The sequence below is a fragment of the Erigeron canadensis genome, chromosome 1 (assembly GCF_010389155.1).
Source record: "Erigeron canadensis isolate Cc75 chromosome 1, C_canadensis_v1, whole genome shotgun sequence".
NCBI classification, from domain to species: domain Eukaryota; kingdom Viridiplantae; phylum Streptophyta; class Magnoliopsida; order Asterales; family Asteraceae; genus Erigeron; species Erigeron canadensis.
In genome coordinates this window covers 45,251,117-45,269,843 of record NC_057761.1, presented here as the reverse complement: position 1 = coordinate 45,269,843, position 18,727 = coordinate 45,251,117, and the positions used below count along the sequence as shown (strand labels likewise).

At 32.9% G+C, this 18,727-nt stretch overlaps 1 protein-coding gene across 1 annotated transcript; it reads right to left on the bottom strand.

Annotated features, from left to right (window-relative positions):
• Positions 1-617: 617 nt before the first annotated feature.
• Positions 618-11,915, bottom strand: LOC122585783. Its single transcript, XM_043757907.1, has 14 exons — positions 11,641-11,915; positions 9,956-10,642; positions 9,662-9,868; positions 9,266-9,577; positions 8,665-8,783; positions 6,797-7,888; positions 5,915-6,056; positions 5,674-5,833; positions 5,427-5,590; positions 5,089-5,174; positions 3,070-3,169; positions 2,417-2,478; positions 1,270-1,408; positions 618-945 (listed from the first exon to the last, which is right to left on the bottom strand). Exons 1-14 carry the CDS (start codon positions 11,815-11,817, stop codon positions 769-771), a joined length of 3,624 nt encoding a protein of 1,207 aa, XP_043613842.1. The 5' UTR covers positions 11,818-11,915; the 3' UTR covers positions 618-768.
• Between the last annotated feature and the right edge of the window lie 6,812 nt (positions 11,916-18,727).

The following is an 18,727-nucleotide window of genomic DNA, read 5'->3' as shown; positions in this document are numbered from 1 at the left end:
TTGCATCAACGCATTTATAAAATGAGTTTTGTTAACCATATAAAAGAGGTAGCAAGATCAAGTCTTATCAGACTTTAACTCTATCTTCGGTAAGAAACAAACCTTTGTAGAAATTTAAGTACCAAATTTTAGTTGGTGATCACGACTAGTCTCACATGTATTATAAATATGTCAGGTGTCAATATAAAAAAACTATACTACAAAATATGATATATTAAAATAAAGGTTTTGCTAAACACAGGCTTAAAGATTTTTAATTAAAATTTTATTAAATAGTTGTACATAGTGATGATCAAAAACCTGTCTTTACTCAACCCAACCCGAACCCGACCCGGTTTTTTGGTCAACGGGACCAAAACCGGGTTTGACTCAACCCGAACTAGTTTGTGACCGGTTTTGGGTCAAACTTTGACCAGATATCAACCAAGTTTGACTGAGTTTTTTGACCAAAAACCGAACCGACCCGATCTCAACCTGGCTCTAACCCGATAAAAAAAACCGAACCCTAAGCGGTTAGTAACCGCCGGGTTAGGTCAATGCCGGGTGGTTACCGGGTTTGGTTAGGGGTTGACTTTCGGGTTTGGTTTCAGTTTTTTTCTACACGCCTAGTCGTACACTTTCCATATAATTCGAGGGGTGAACTTTTAATATAAAATTCCCATTAGTGCTACAATTTTCCTTAAAAGTAATCATACAAACCAAAATGACTACACACAAAAACAATGAGAAAACTGTTCCATTATACGATGTTCTTGCAGCCTCATGGTTTTATAAGGAGAAGATGTTGTGGCCCATTTCTTTGTTGATGACATCTGAGTAATGGTCATTGTAATTGAGGAATTCCCAGAAACGTGGGAGACTGAACTCTACATTTTTGGGAGAGTTGAGATAGCATGCATATAATTGTCTTATGTTTCGGATAAATGCTTCTTTAATGGTGAGAACCTGCACCAGGAAATGCAACCAAATGTATCAATTTTTCACTAAATTTATCCAACTATTAATATATTATCATTATTTTTATAAGTAAAGTTACAGAACACTTTGCATCCAATTATATGGTGTAGCAGCTCATGACACTTCGCAGATTTTTCCAAGTGAAATTAACATCATTATGGACAACTAAAATACTTGCTTGGAAAGCCTCACCCAAGGGAGTTTAACCTTATATAATGCCCGCCTATTATATTGATGTAATCCACAATATCCAAAGTCTATTTAGAATAACAAGAAATAAATAAGTAAACAATTAGACACTATAACAATGACCTGAGCGATGTTCACCGGACCTCTTCCATCTGGTCCAGACAAACTGTTTGGAACAACAATAGATCTGAAGTCCAATGCACATTGCAAAATGCTTTGAATAATGTCTGCTATCTGTTTCATATCAATTGATAAAAAACATCTGCAAATAAAATAACCAATATGCATAAGATGAAACAAGAGTACAAGACCCTACAATTTGGTCTAATCGCTCCTCTATATTGACACTCATAAGATAAAACAATAATCTCTTTAAGAAATGAGACACTAACTGAATTTCCTGACAAGACACATGCTACGATTTTTAGATGATTCATCTTAATACGGGGATATTAGCTTTTTTTTTTGAAAGGTGAATTTCGCTTGAGAACTTCGTGTCGTGATTCGACAGCGGGAGATCTAACATACGTTATCTTAACCGGGTCCGCGTTAGAGAGCTCCCTCGAAGTAGAAATGCCTATTTCAAATACCCGAAAACCCCCAACTAATCCGCCCAAAGGCACGAAGATCAATAGGGGTAAACCCTGCCTCCTTAGACTTGAACCTGGGCAATACTATTAGCTATTAACAGGGCAATACTTGTTACTTAATATTTAGGAAGAGTGTGATTTAAAACTTATCACTACGCATATAGGATTTATAGTGGTAGGAATGAGTTTTTCCATACCCAACCCCTTTGGCGATTTTAAAAATATGCAAAATATATGGGTTTCATTTCCAGATTTGTATTCCAAACTTACCAACCAACCAAACATGTGAAAGGGGAATCATACTAATTATTTGCTTCCCATATCCATTAACCATACATGCTATTAATAAATCCACCTGTTATTGAAAAACAGGATATATCTTGGTGTTCCTCACCTGTTGGCCATTCTTCTCTCTACTTAAACATGTTCCTTTTAATAGATATAGCAAATACAATTTTGTGTGTTAACTCAACTTATAGAAGTGTATATACTTTTATGTGGATAAACAATTGCGGAATACTACTTGAAGAACAATACTATGTAGTGGAGAAATTTTCTGACGGCACCACAGGGCCTACTACATGAACAAGGGGCCCGTGTAGGGAGGAATAGGAATTCCACCAATGCTTTTCATATGTTAAAATACAGAAAAATGTCAAAAAGGAAGAGAAAGAACTTACATGTGCTGTGAATCTTTGAGATAATCCATATGCACAAAGTCAAAGTCCGTCAAATCCTTGACCTAATAGAACATAAATCAAAACATGACATGTTTAAGAAATCTGAAAGAATCAGTGAGCGTACAAGAATGAAGTAAGAATCATAATAACTAATTGGTTGTAAATCTAAATATTGTGTGATCTAACTAATTACCCAAAGAATATTAATGTAGCCTGATTGTCTAAAAATCAGCCTTCATGCATTGCATCATTCTAGCAAGTGAAGATCAAGTCGATATGACAATATATAACCATTATTGTCTCAAATGTTAACCTCGTTGTTTACAAAGATCACATGCCTAGCTCCTGGCTACAGCAATCCCTTTTTAAAATTTGAAACAAAGACATTGGCATTGCGATTCGGACAATAAAGCCATTCCTTAAAAACTTGCAACTAAGAAAAAACCAAATGGAGACAACACAATAGACAAACAGAATTAATACCCTAAGATATGAGCAAAACTGTGGCTCCTTTTTACTCAAGTTTTCACATGAGATGGCTGGCCACAATCAGCACTTAACATATAGACACGCACGCTTCTCGTAAACTATTTACTGAAAATGCATCCAATTAACATAGACTGAACATAAGTGTGATGATAAGTGTTTTGAACCTTATGCTTAAGGGACTGTAGAAATCTGCTCCAGGATACATGTGATAACTGCGACTGAACATACTGCTGCAGTGTTGATACAAAATGAAATATATGGTGCCTGAAACAGAAATGAACAGATAATTGGCATATTACCAGATGTACAACAGTGTAAAATTTACAAAAAGAAAGAGCAAACAACTACCAGGCTTGGGGATACTAGTTTTTGCTCTATCTTTCCTAACAAACTTGAATTGTCCATCTTATCAGTATCAATTATGTGGTTCTAGTTAGTAAGTTGTTTCCCTATTTGCATTTATAGCTGTCCCGCACAAAAAATATAATTAACAATGCTCACAGATGAAATGCTGCTTGATTACAACAAAATGGTGACAGCCTTGAAAGCTGGGACCCCATCAAGGACCAACAAAATATCTAACTAATTATTAGAATAGTTAGCGTTGATTTCCTTATGAACAGAAGTTCATACGTCTTTATATTCTAATTACAGCAAATACAAATGCATGTAAGAATACATTGATCGCAACCATGGCAAAAGTTCAGGAGCACAATGTGCATTACGCCATTACTTCATCAAGATTTGTTTGAATATGATAACAAACGTAAAATCTTGGAGAGAACTTTACATGTTCACGAATCGATTATTAACTGAGAACTCACAAAATTGCAACTTTCATGATATAGACTCACATAACTGCAAAGACATCGGTAGAGTGAGAACGGTGTGCTTTAAAGATAGACTATAGGTTCAGTGCCGAGGAGACATAAATTGGCTACACTTGAGGAGAAATACAGCAGGTAGCACAAGAATCACACAAGATTACCAGTACTGGGATTGCAAGACTAGTTATATAATGATCACAAGTCATCCTATGATGATGTAATTATCTTAAGTTAGCTTTATATAAAATAGGGATAAGTACCCAGAAATGCAGTCAACTAATGCTCAAAAGTTATTGTGTGCGCGAACTTTAGGTCAGTTTTATTGTATTCAGGAAACTTGTTCAATAGTCCTATAGCATGCAAAAGTGACCGGGTCAAAAGTTAGCTGGTCACCACTTTCACGTTGACCCGTTGACTGCTTACGCGACATGCACACAATAACTTTTTGGGATTAGTTTATGCACACAATAACTTTTTGGGATTAGTTTATGCACACAATTAAAAAAAACATTTTATTTTTTTTCAAACTCGCAGAAAACTGCAAATACTCGCCGGAAAACTTAAAAATCCGATTAAACCTTCGTTTCTTCGAATTAGACCACGAAATTGGCACCAAAATACTCAAAAATCAGCCGCGAACAAACCCTCGGCAAAAGTTAAACCAACTGAGACTCGCCGGATAATTCATCAACTCGCCGGAAAATTTAAAATCACCATAACTTTGTTGTTTCTTCGAGTTTCGGACAACAATTTTGAGCAGTTTTAGTGTTGGTTTCAAGTCGAAACTCGAATAAACAACAAAGTTATGGTGATTTTAATTTTTCCGACGAGTTGGTGTATTTTCCGGCGAGTCTCAATCGGTTTAACTTTTGTTGAGGGTTTGTTCGCGGCTGATTTTTGAGTATTTTGGTGCGAATTTCGTGATCTAATTCGAAGAAACGAAGATTTAATCGGATTTTTAAGTTTTCCGGCGAGTATTTGCAGTTTCCGACGAGTTTGAAAAAAAATAACCTGTTTTTTTTAATTGTATGCATAAACTAATCCCAAAAAGTTATTGTGTGCATGTCACGTAAGCAGTCAACGGGTAAATGTGAAAGTAACCGGTCCCACATAGCCATAATCCCGTTTATGTTCACAATAACCAAAACTTCAAGTTTCGTGAACACAATAAAGCTGACCTAGAGTTCGTGTACACAATAACTTTTGAGCATTAGTTGACTGCATTTCTGGGCACTTATCCCTATAAAATATTAGCCAAAATAAACATATTATGCCATAAAATATGATATTATCAAAACAACTTTCCAATCATATGTGACTGTCAAACAGAATCAGCAAAAAGAGGTTCAGGAATACCTCAATTTCACTATGACATTGAAATGGTTGGTCTCTGATTTATGCAGATCAGAATAACGATCTTGGTTAGCGGTTTGGATAAATTCCTGTAGATCAACAATGCATATCACATTACACTGTGACTATGACGAAGAAATTCTGGTAGACTTTATCAACTCAACTGAGATGATCACTATGATAAGATAGGTCAAAAACATTTCAAGCTGAAAATCAACTAAAAAAATTAACTCCAAATAATAATACAGCAAAAAATAAAGAACGCAAATCACCAAAAATGAACCAATACTTGCACACAAAAATTACTGTGTACTCTATGTAAATAGCTTGCATCAACATACCTTCAATAAGCACCATACTTCAGTCAAAGAAGATAACGCGAGCTTGACTTGTATCAAAAAGCTGAAAATTTGAGCATATATATTTAATGCACCAGGTGTCAAGACGATGCTCACTGGCCAATCTACTCTGTAACCCAGGCCCAAAATGTTGAAAGACTGTATGCCTGCCAGCATATTACAAGAGATGTGAAATTTACATTTTCGAAAAGAAAAGAAAGTAAGAACTAGGGATGTCAGATGGATATACCAGTAGCAAAACCAGGAAGAGATGTTGTGCTTTCTTCTTTCATGTACACGAACAATCTATCCTTATAATGGTCTCTTTCGCATGAAGACCTCTGAACTGAGAGTTCCAGAAGCCCCTGGATTTCAGATATCCTTTTATCTACCTCTGTAGCATACCATTTCTAAAATGAAAAGAAAGACTCAGTATAAGATTATTCATCATCAACCATTAAAAGTATTAAGTCTTCTAAAAGAGAGTGTACATGATGCCAGAGTGACACAATAAACAAGTCTGCCCAGTCTGCTGATTCCATCATGTGGTATCGCCGCAAAGCCAGCAAATGTTCTTGTAAAGAGAAACCTTCCTCAAGTAGCTTAATTGTCAATTTACTGACATACATATATCTACCATCATTAAGGATGCAAATGAAGGAAATAACTGTCTTCATTGATGCAATTAATGTGCTTCAATCACTACTTTGGCATGATATAAAGGTCATAATTAAGTTAAATTTTATTATGTAATTATCATTAAAGCTAGGGAAGATGACATAACCAAGTACATCTTAAATCTAGAGCACAAATTTAAAAACCAATAGAGCAAAAACATCATCTATACAAATAAAATAAAATATTTTTTTATGTCCTCTGTCACATCATACTGTGATAATGACATCAACTAATCATGAACAGAAATACATTTCAACAAAATGTGGCGAATTTCAGGTCAAATGATTTCAAATCGTGTTCATGCAGTGACCATCTACATTCTTCAAAGAAGAAACCTCAATATGCAATAGCACCTGCATGTCATCCATAATTCTGTTTTTTTCTTATCAATTACATTCCATAAATAATTCACGTAACAGAGTATCACACTTTTGGCATTTTCAGCATTGTTAGTTAATATTGGTACTTTGCATGTAGAATGATATTGAATTGGTGCATGACACTGACACTGTGAAATTCCACAGATATCAGTATGGCTAAATACAACCGAAATTTAAATTTAAAGAGTTCCAATTTGCTCGAGTAACCAATATTGATGAGCATATCACAAGCAATAAAAATAGAAAATGAACCACATAACAGAAAGAGCTGTGATACTAACTTCTAATATGCAGATTGCAAGTAATTAAGGATACTGTAGCTGAATCTCCTGCAACAGGCATTTCTCAAGAACAAAATCCAACGGTATCTCAACTGAAGTAACACTGGTCTTAGGCTCACTAGAGCGGATTTCTTTTTTGTTGCCAGTGCCATCAAGCAGATGTTCCCAACCACCACCACCAGATGCATTTGGTGACAACGCTTGTTCTTGGAGATCAGTTTCTGAGCCGAAGGGTACATGTGTGTGGACTGAATCCTTCTTGATAACTAGGATATCATCGCCATGGCCTTCATGATGGAAATTTCTCTTGGTAGCAGCACTTTGAGCTGAAACTAAGAGCTGGTCACCTCTGTTAGAACTGCCTAGCCTATCCACACATTCACTAAAAGGATCTCTAACAGACTTAAATTCAAAAGAAGGCAAAAGAACTTTGGGACATCTATCCCGTAGCTTTGTCCCCAGTAATAGGTTATCACATGCAACCTCCCATGATCTCAAGCTTCTCAGACTCAAAGAATCATCTCCAAAAGATTTGTTAGCAACCTCTTTTGCCAGGCAATTGGGAATTAAATCCCCACATTGTGATATGCCATTTTCTTGGAATCCCGAACTTGGATCATTTTTGCGCTTGTCACTATAAGAATTTAACCATGTATCACCTATGTTTCCTATGCCATTACACATATGATTTTTGGCAAGTGGGCATCCACTATCAAGCTGATCATTAGGATATTGAGCTTCCATCATGTGTGACAAACTCTGGTTTAACGCAAGGGAGGCGCCATTCGTATATATCCATGAATATTGATGATCAACGGAGCAGCTAGATAAATCAGTCTTTTTTGCTAATTCATGCGAGCCACTTCCCATATTGGACAGGTTTTCACCTTGAGAAGGCTCGTTTGGTAGAATATCAGAAGAGGAGTCTGAAATGAACTCTAAAGCAGACAAGTACCTTTTATCAAGTTCTTCTGAATCATGCAAAAACTTGACATTGGTCTCAGATTCATCTACCATTTCATCGGAGCTTTCAATAAATGAACATTCAGATGAATCCCATGGATCGTCCATATAAGATAACTCCTCTGTCATGCTAGATGCATCATCCTCCACTGTACCAAGAGGCCTGACGGTCAGAAGGAGATCTACAATTTAGGGAATTTACAAAAGCCTTGAAAAGATAAACAAACAGGAGAATAAATAAGAGCATACTATGCACATTAATCTGACCTAAGAAGGCACACATTGGATAGCAGTGGGGCTATGAGTGTGTGGTATGCATAACTAGTGCTATATTTACGGATTATAATATCTTGGTCATTTTAAGAGAAGAGGAGAATAGGCCTTACATTTGCCAAGTTATAATTCTCATATACTGCACTTACTAAAGGAGTTGAAAGCGTGTAAACTTACTAATATATCTATTAGAGGACAACTTATTAGATTGACAAAGTCATTGAGCCAATTTATCTCCCCTCTTTCATACTTTCGTTATCACTTCCATAATACCTTATGTGTATCTCTTTAGCTCCCATAGTCCATGCACAAAATCCATCCAGAATATATTGATTCAAGGAAGAAGAAGATGCACATCTTAAAGCTATCAAATACATCTAGAATATATTGTCTGCAATGTCTGGTCTTCTTGCTGTTCTTGATTGGAACTATTTGCATGTATTCTACTGTATTCCATAAAAAGACTTAAAAGACTCATGCACATCATTGTGGTGACAGTGGCATAACATTTTAGTTACATGTCCACATATAACATAAAAGGTGTTGTGGATACATGCTGTCCCTCATAATTTCTGTCCCAAAGGTCTTTTATCTTTTCAAGGCAATATATAAGCCATTCCTTACAATGTTTAAGCTCATATGGATACATAAGCAAAGTGATCTTACAGATTATGATTCATATCTTTTGCTGAAGGAGAAACTGATCTACCATTATCCGTGGGTGCAACTTCCAAACTTCCTCGACCATTAGAAACAGAAGGGGGTAATGTAGAGTACGGAACAACCTGTAAAGCATAACACCCAAGTAATCCATAAAATTTAGATAAACTTCAGCATTAGACTGTATGTATGCAAGTGTGAATAATTTAGTTCTGGAGGTACCAATGTGTAACCTATAGCTCTAAAATATATGTTCCTACTGTAACCCTTTTATAAAGACAATTAACAACCTGATAAGAATAGCTCATTAAATCCTACTTATTAGTGGTCAATGATTTCTCACCAGTTAAGAAAAAGATCTGATAAGAGCAACAAGGATATATATAGATAAATTGAGTAAAAGTAAACTGACTGTTAAATGCAGTAATCGACTAATAATCTGTTCTGTCCATTTCATACAACCTCATCAGGGGTAAGGGAAAGCCCCATACCAATGTAGTCAAAGGCCATAGTATAGGTGGGGAATATATAGATGGAAAATAAACTCATTTTAGCATGGTATATCTGGAACACATAATTTATTATGAAGTGCTCTGGATGAACTAACCTGATGATATCTAAATTCTAGGTTCGGCAAGTGATTTTTGAGCTTTTCCATCATGACTTTGTAGTAGTCCCTCCTTGCAAGTACCATCGTTTCAATTCCTTCCTTAGTGAAAGCCATATGAAATGCATGTAACACACGTGAGCTGGACATTCTACTCCAATAGGGAAGGAAGTCCTCATATGTGCGGTTCCAGCTGCCAACACCATCAGAAAACTCCAGCAACTTTATTAGTACTTGAAGCTGCTGACCAGCTCTAAAGAGCGGAATCAAAGAGTCCCTCAAAAAACAAGGAACAGAAACTCCACCTTGCTCCTGGAATGCAAAAGGAACATCAGATAAGAACTTAAAACATATGTTATGAATAGAAAAATAAAGATGCTATAATTCAATATTCACCCTGATGGTGGCTGACGGGAAGTCGATAAAAACCCCAGTGTTGGAAAATGAATAAGATTGTTGACTCTCAGTGTCGGCCACTATGAATTCATTATAAGGATCAGTAATCTTGGCCTTAAAAATCCAAGATCTAATAAATTCAAAATACGGTTCACATGAACGAACAAAGAGAGTTTTGAGAAGGGCACGGTGAACTGGATCAGCAACCTGATATTTAAAACCAAGTAACATAAGTGAAACCCAAACTTTTTAAAAGAAGTATATAGCATGCTGCATATCTCGGAAAATGCTGACCTTGAGTTCCATATACAAGTAGGTAAGAAGGTTTCCACCTCTTGGGAAGTCACTAAATTTTGTTTTGGAATCTAAATCCCCAAGGGGTGAAAGTGAGAAGCAAAGAGCTAAACTATGCACATTGCAGACGCTACCAATAGCCTCAATCTGACACCTAAGTTCTTTCGTATGGAGGTAAACTTCCAACAGCGTAACTTCACAGTGCCCAACACTAGAAAGGCAGCCAGTTCTCAAGGTAGAAGTAGCATGAGACGTGCTATCATTATCTGACATTCGTCTCAAAGCAACAGAAGAAGATAAAGTATCCAACGCAGCAATGTAGCCTTCCAAAACATCTTCAATGGCAACAGCAAAAGCCTGGTTGACCAGACTGTATGGAGAATAATTGTTCGCTTCCACTTCTGACTCGGCATTGTTATTACTTCTCAAAGTGGCATCCCAAGTTAAATTTGTGAAATGACTAATAAATTTACGGAGAAGGAGAACTTCACATCCCACGCAGCCTATGGATCGAAGTATCTTCTCAAGAGCCAGTGTACTTGCAGACTGGTTCCACAGACTAGGAATTCGGTGAAATGTTCTGTCTGTTGGATCAGAACGGAATATGGCACACAGTTTCTCAATACTTATAAGAGATGACTCCAAACCTTGAAGAGCATTCATTGCCAACCTCACTAAACTAGCCTCCTGAAGCATGAATTAATTTCGTGATTTACTAAAAACATTGTGAAATATAAATAATACGCTTAATAAACACAAATGGTCCAAAAATGACCTAAGTAGTCAATGACATAAATTTCGGTGTTTCGGTCACGGACTGGTATACGAAATATCGTTTTTTTCGGTGGTATTTCGGTAATTCTAATATTATATATGTATTTATATATATATATATACATAAATAAGAGTAAAAGATAAAACCTGGAAGTGCTGAAACAGAATTCACCGAAATTTCAGAAATTTCGGTCAAATTTCGGTAACCACCGAAAATTTCGGAAACGATATATAAACCGAAATTCAATACCGAAATTATGTCCCACCACCGAAAACCGAAATTTCACCGAAATTGATAACAGAAAAATCAACATGTTGCTGACTACTTTTAAGCTACAAATTGAACAAGGTACATGTGTTGGCGCTAAAAAGATTTGTCATACACTTCTCCCAAATATAAAATCGATATCTTCAGCTGGCATATAGTTTAGCATAAGTAGTTTAGCTGCCACTAATCACTTTGTCTAACATAAACATTCAATTCAAAAAAATGTACACATTGGGCAAAGTACAGTCTATGGACGTCGGGATGACGAGTTCATAGTGTTACTCATGAGTGTATCATAAGATGACTCCATCTTGGCCACAAAACTATGACACGAATGCGTTTGTCTACGAACCTAACTTTCAAAGAACCACAGACCTAACATTTTCTTAGTATGTATGTAATGTATGTAGGTATATGTATCTACGATTAGCGCATATAGATACTTAAAGTGAGCAGTAGAACAGCAAATCATAGGGGGGCTTTAAAAAAGTTCAAAACTTTGAAATAACAAAGGCTCGAAAACAGTCACTAGATACCCCGGTTAAACCGCATACATATACACACACAAAAGTGAGGTATGAATACATAAATTAAAAATTGAAAGTAATTAAAAAAAATGAAATGTAATGAAGAGGGGGCATACCGAAACAGTAGAAGTGTTGTAAAAGCTTCTAGAAGAAGTGGGAATGGGGGCATTTGTTCCGGTGGGGATGGATTTCCAGGCGGGGGGTCTAGGTTTAGATAATGGGGGCGGATCTTGTTGTTGGATTTTCAAATTCTTAAAAAATATAGATGTAAAATCTTCTGTATCTACAGCCATTTTGCTCACGACGGAGATCGACGGCCGGTGACAAATTTTGGTAAACTTTCCCACAAGCTTTGGGGAGGGAGAGGGCGTGTTTGGATTTTAGATTTGGAAAGAACGAAATGCTTGTTAATTGGCTTTTGGTAATGATAAATCTTTTAAAAACATAGCCTAATTATTTTTAAGAATTTGATGATGACATGTGTATAAATCAATTGATAAAATTAAAAAAGAGAATAAATAGATAACACATGTTATGTGTTATATTTTAAGAATATTGACAGAATTATTATGCTAACTTTTAGAAAAATTTATCATTTTCTATAAATAAATTATGTCTAGAGCCCATAACTTATGTCCATATGGATGAATGGGGTCATATTCGTCATCTTTTTAAAAAAATTGGGTGATATACTAATATTGAGTTGAAGGTAATTTTCACGTTGGTTTTAATGGATTTGGGAAAAACTCTATCAATGTGTAAGCGAGTCAAAATGGACGGGGAGAATGTAAATGGATGATGTCGTATATTTACTCGATATTTTTTTTTTTCAATTATTTTACATTTATAAGATTTATTGTGTGCATTTTGCTCATGTAGACATGTAGTTTTTTTTTTTGTTGAATTGTTTATTAAAATCTATGTGTTGAAATTTTGATTAAACTTTTTGTTTTTTATTATACATTATACATACATATACACACACACACATATATATATAGTGAGGATCTTGGAAGAAGGTGTCTTAAGGAGAGAAGTGATAGAAGGTGTTATTGTTCAATAAGAACCCGACATGCGTCAAATTAAAATAAAACACGCGGTGGCATTTTTATACATTTATGTAGACTATCTGAAGATACTGTGGAGCTGAGTCAGGTTGTGTTTTTCATGTTAGTTTTGTCTTTTTTATTAAAGTCTAAATTGATACATACGAAACTGATAGATCAAAACTGACAGACTAAACTGATAGATCAAAGGTTATATTATATGTTTGGTTTTTCATGTTAGTTTTGTCTTTTTATTAAAATCTAAATATTTTACATTTGTGTAGATTATATGTTAACCTGAGTCAGTTTTAAAATTTTGGACTATGTTTTATTTTTTAATTATGTGTTTTTTTAGGTGATAATAAGTAAATATTTGTAGAGTTTTACTACTGGATTTTTGGCTGTTACTATGCAGCTGAGTCAGTTTTGGTTTTCCATTAGGTTGTTACACTTAGGTTGTTACCTTTGATCTATCAGTTTAGTCTGTCAGTTTTAATCTATCAGTTTCGTATGTATCAGTTTAGACTTTAATAAAAAAGACAAAACTAACATGAAAAACACAACCTGACTCAGCTTCACAGTATCAGGCAAATAATATACTAGTAAAAATCTGAAATAATTACTTATTAACACCTAATAAACAAAATTCATATATAACACAAATACATATTTATAAAACTGACTCAGCTTGATATATAAACTACACAAATGTAGAATATTAGACTTTAATAAAAAAAAAAAAAAAGACAAAACCAACATCAAAAACCCAAACTGACTCAGCTTGACATATAATCTACACAAATGTAGAATATTTAGACTTTAATAATAGATAAAAAAATAAAAAAAAATAAAAAAAAAACTAACATAAAAAACCAGAATTGACTCAGCTTTACACTATCAGCAAAAAATCTACTAGTAAAACTCTGAAATACTAACTTATTAACACCTAAAAAACACATAATTTACATAAAAACACATACCATATTTATAAAAACTGACTCAGCTTGACATATAATCTACACGCATGTAGTGTGACCAAAAAAAGCCAAACTAAGTGTATCAACCTAATGGAAAATCAAAACTGACTCAGCTTCACACTAATAGGAAAAAATCTAACTCAAATTCCATATAATCTACACAAATGTAGAATATTTAGACTAAAAAAAAAAGACAAAACTAACATGAAAAACCCAAACTGACTCAGCTTCACACTGTCAGCCAATCAGATTGGCTGTCACCTTTGATCTATCGGTTTAGTCTGTCAGTTTTGATCTATCAATTTCGTATGTATTAGTTTCGTATGAACTAATTCAGATATCTAAATTAATCCAAAAAAAAAGACAATTAAAAACAAAAATAAAATTAAAAACAAAAAAAACTACTGCAAAAATAAAATTAAAAAATTACCTTTTTTTAACATCTTTCCACCATTCAAAACTGGTTCTGAATCTGAAAAAGCAACTTCAGATTCATCTAACTCAAATGTTATACTTTTCCTTATTTTTAGTAATTTTTTACTGTTTCCTGCAGAGATAAACAAAAAAAGTAAATAATAATTACTACTTTTTATTTAAAATTATTCGATTTCTGTAAAATACTTACTCTTAGATGAAGATGTATTCGATTTTGGTTTCATTCTGAATAATAAATTAAATTCTTATCATACACAATATAGTTTATATCGAAGAAAACTAATAATAAATGATGTACAAAGAGTTAACGCACGTTAAAAATAGACTAACAAATCGTTAATAGTTAACGGAGAAAATAATTACAAAAATGTCACCGCGTCGCATATAACAAAAGTTCGCTTTATTTACAAATATGCCACCGCGTGGTTTTTTAATTTGACACATGGCGATTTCTAATTGGACAATAACATATTCTCGCACTTCTCTCCTTAAGTCACATTCTCATTTGATCTCTATCATATATATATATATATACCCGTTATTATTATATACCTCAAGTATCTGAATTAAATATATATATATATATATATATATTAAAAGAGTAGTTAAACAAGACTTTTAAGACACCCTTCAAATTTAAAGTTATGCTAAAAATATGCCACCTAGGATTTATCGGCATCTCCATATTTTTTCCCACAATTTATATTTATATTTAATATTTAATATCTAATTTATATATTAAATTAACAAATTAACAATTTCATCTAAACCAAAAAAACAAAGAATGGTTTAAACATTTTTCAAAGATACGTGTTATATTTTTTTTAGTAATTATGGGTACTTGCTTTCTAAATGTAAGTAGTATTAAATATGAAACTATATCTTTATACCGTAGTAAAAAAAATTATTTTATTCATAATTAGATTATATCTTTTAGGCAAAGATAACAAATGTATTTTAATAAATATATATGGAGTATTAAAATTCTAATAGGAATTCGAATCTTTTAATTAAATAAATGATATCATTTTGACCTATAAATTATGTCTCACTCCTCTTGAAATTTTAGCAATTCTCTTTGCATTGTTAATCTATCCTACTCAATGGTTTTTCATTGATCAAGGTAATGAATAAGTTATTCACTAATTGAATTTGGTTGACTAATATATATGAACATTGTTAACCAACTCATACCATGACGTCATTGAAGATTTGTGTATTAAAAGACCTACAATTCTTGTCAAAAAGTTTAAGAATGGGAGCTAACCATTGATTCAAAATAAAAAAAACTCTAGCATGGGAGTTTCATAGATAGAAATGTTGTACATTGGATCAAAAATTTCATCAATTTATTGTTAAATTTTGTACGTACTTGATGAATTGATGAAGTTGTTACAAGTACTAGACGTGTAAGATACTTTAGCATTTTTATTTAACGTTAATGAATTTCTTTTTCTATCATATTAAGTAGCCATGACACATTTGTAATCGCTAACTAAGCTATCATCTTTTCGACATAAACTAAACTTACATAGTTATCACTATTTGCACAACGCCAATTTCGTTAATGGTTAGGTCCCCGAATCAAGTTTTTCTTTTAGACCTTTATGACATCTTCCGTAGTTTCTTTGTACATGACATTAAACATGATATATGTATGCACGTTGTGATTAATCATGTCACTGTATTAATAAGAAATATACCTCAACCTGAATGTGTTTATTATTATTTTACACATTAGTTAACTTTAAATACCATCTCCTTAATTATATGTTTTACAAGTATCCACAATAAAACAATATTCATAATTAATATAAACAACCGCACATCGTGCGGGTAAAATACCTAGTATATATATATATTGTTTGTCGTCAAATAAGAAATGTAGACAATTATAACTTAAGATAATCATGGTAGCATTGATTAATCGTTAAACATATCGCATTATAATGCTTATATGTCAAATAAACATATAACATTAGTACAATAAAAATATAAAATAAAAAAATACATGACACAATCGTGCATTGCGCACGGGTATTAATATTAGTTTTATTATATGTGTGTCCTTGTGTATGTGTGTCTTGTTACGATGATGCTGATAATCTATCTTTTGTTTTCTAATTTTTTTTATATATATTATAATGATTGAGAACTGACAAAGTTAATGTGACAATAGTCACCTTTCGGACAAAAAATTTGTTTCGAAATAGCTCTTATTTAATTCCCAAAATTGCCACTTAATATAAAACTAGATTTTAGACTTGTGTTCAATACTGGACACGAGGTTTACGATATTATCGTATTATCAATCAGTATCAGACTTGTGTCCAATACTGTCCTAATTTGAAGTCATAAAAGCTTATAATTTTGAAGATATACGGTTCTAAGTGTTATATTTTGCAACTTGTAGTAAAATAATCATATGTTCGTCACTGTCCATTATTAGCTAAGACATATAGATGAAATTGTTTCTCGTATTCATTCCACAAGACATGTGTTCTTAATTAATTCCCAAAATTGCCACTTAGTATAAAAAGTGTCTAATTTTAAGGAAATATCTTCTAGCGCCTTTTAGGCTTAGTCATGTCTCTCAAATTAGGAAGCAAAGCCATAACCGGGAGTTCCTTTGCCGTTTTATTTCGAGGAAGTATTCAAGTCGAAACTCTTATATGTCAATAGGAAAAACAAATTCAGATAGAAAACAAGTCCGAGAGGATTAATGTAAATTCAACTTTTTATAATCTTGAAATTATGTTTTGATAAGCCCGCTTGCGATTTAAGTTAATATAATCACATTTTATCTTTATAAAAAAAATTAATCCGAGTTTATAATGGCTCGTTATTATAATGATGACTAATTAACAATGACAAAGCATTTATTAGTTGGATCCATTTTACTTAAAACTCTAGATTTAAAAGAAAAATGATACATACTTAAAAAATTCTCATAATGATGACATGTGGATTCCACTAATTATGTTCCCTAATTTTATCAATTGATTTAACCACTTGTCATCATCTTATAATTAAGAATATTTTTAGGCTATTTGGTTAAGAGGATTAATCATTTCTCAATTTAAAAATTAAATATATTGATTAAAAAACAGTATTTAAAATTCATGATCGAATTAAAAGATTGAGTTTGATATACAAACAAATGAAAATTGATATTAACTAGTGAATTATCAGCTAATAAAATTAAAACAAATGAATCATTAACTAAATTATGAAAAAAAATCGTTGCTGACTTATGCAAGTTATCTATCTATAAACCTACTAGGTTTCTTACCCGCACGTTGTACGGTTATTGAATTAATTTTTTAAAGTTTGTAATATTGATACTGATAACCAAAAAATTAGTTTAGTTAGCATAATTTTATTGTGTAGTTTATTCCACAATTGAAATATATATAACGATGTCTGTTATAATTATGTTGAACCAAAGGGTAACTAATGAAAATATTATATTTAGAAGCAAGCTCTAAATATATAAGTGATTATACAATATGTAAAACCAGATTACATGCCCATGGCTAATCAATTAAGAAAAGTAAGAGAAAAAAAATGTAACGCATGATGAACAATTACCTTTCATATTGTAAGGGAACAAAAAGAATATCGACAAAATTGAGAGAAAAACTACTTTAAATATTTTTTTATGATGTATACGTATGAAAATAAACTATAGTAATAATAATAGTAACATAATAATTGCAATAATAATAGGGGGTTGGTGGCCCATTGGTGAGGTCTTTGACCTTGGGGGGATCCACCTGAGTTCGAATCTCACTTCTCACATTTGTGGGGTGGATTAATAGGGATTTTTTGAGAGTCCTGGGTTTCATCCCAGGCATACGTGTGATTTAGAAGTAGGAGTAGATTATAATGCCGTTCAAAAAAAATAACAATAATAATTACTACCAAACACATCATCTCGTAATCGTTTTATATCTCTACAAATAGATAAATATGTATATGTATAAAAAAATACAACATCAAAATTATTAGAAAACATAATTAAGAAAGATATTAAAAAGTAATTTATATGTGAAGTTAGATATGTAAGCACATGAAACGAAACTGCGGTAGATGTTTTTATTTTTATAGTTTTGTAATATTATTTAAGCAGCAATTCATTTGTAATTATGGATATAAAAATAAATATTCTTCTTTATGATTTTTTACAGTTAGTACGTAATTTAATATAAGATTAAATAATATCTTTAATTTATTTTTAATATGTTGTTATACTCAATTGGGATTAAAATTTTGTTGCCAAATTTCTTAATCTAATTTTATTTATTTATGTATTATAAATGTTGTAAAAAAACATGGAGATGCCACGTGGGATAAAATCCTACATGGCAATGTTTTAAGATAGTTTAAAGTTGATGATGACTTGAAAAGGCTAAGATTCCTACTTTTTTAATATATATATATAGATAAAGCATATTGGTTTTTTATTTTTAGAAATTAAGCACATTTTTTAGTATTCCACAATACCCTTTAAGCATATTTTTTTCTTCCTAAAATATCTCTATTTAAACATAAAACGCTTATATACCCTCATTTTTCCCATTCTCTCTAATCATAACACATTTTCATCGACCTTTTTATCACCCTTCGCCATCGGCCGTCACCCTCCTTCTCCACTGCCTCTCTCGATCTCCACCACCACCCTTCATCTCCACTGCCATTGCAACGCGCGTGCACTATGCTCGTATTAAATAAGAATTATTCAG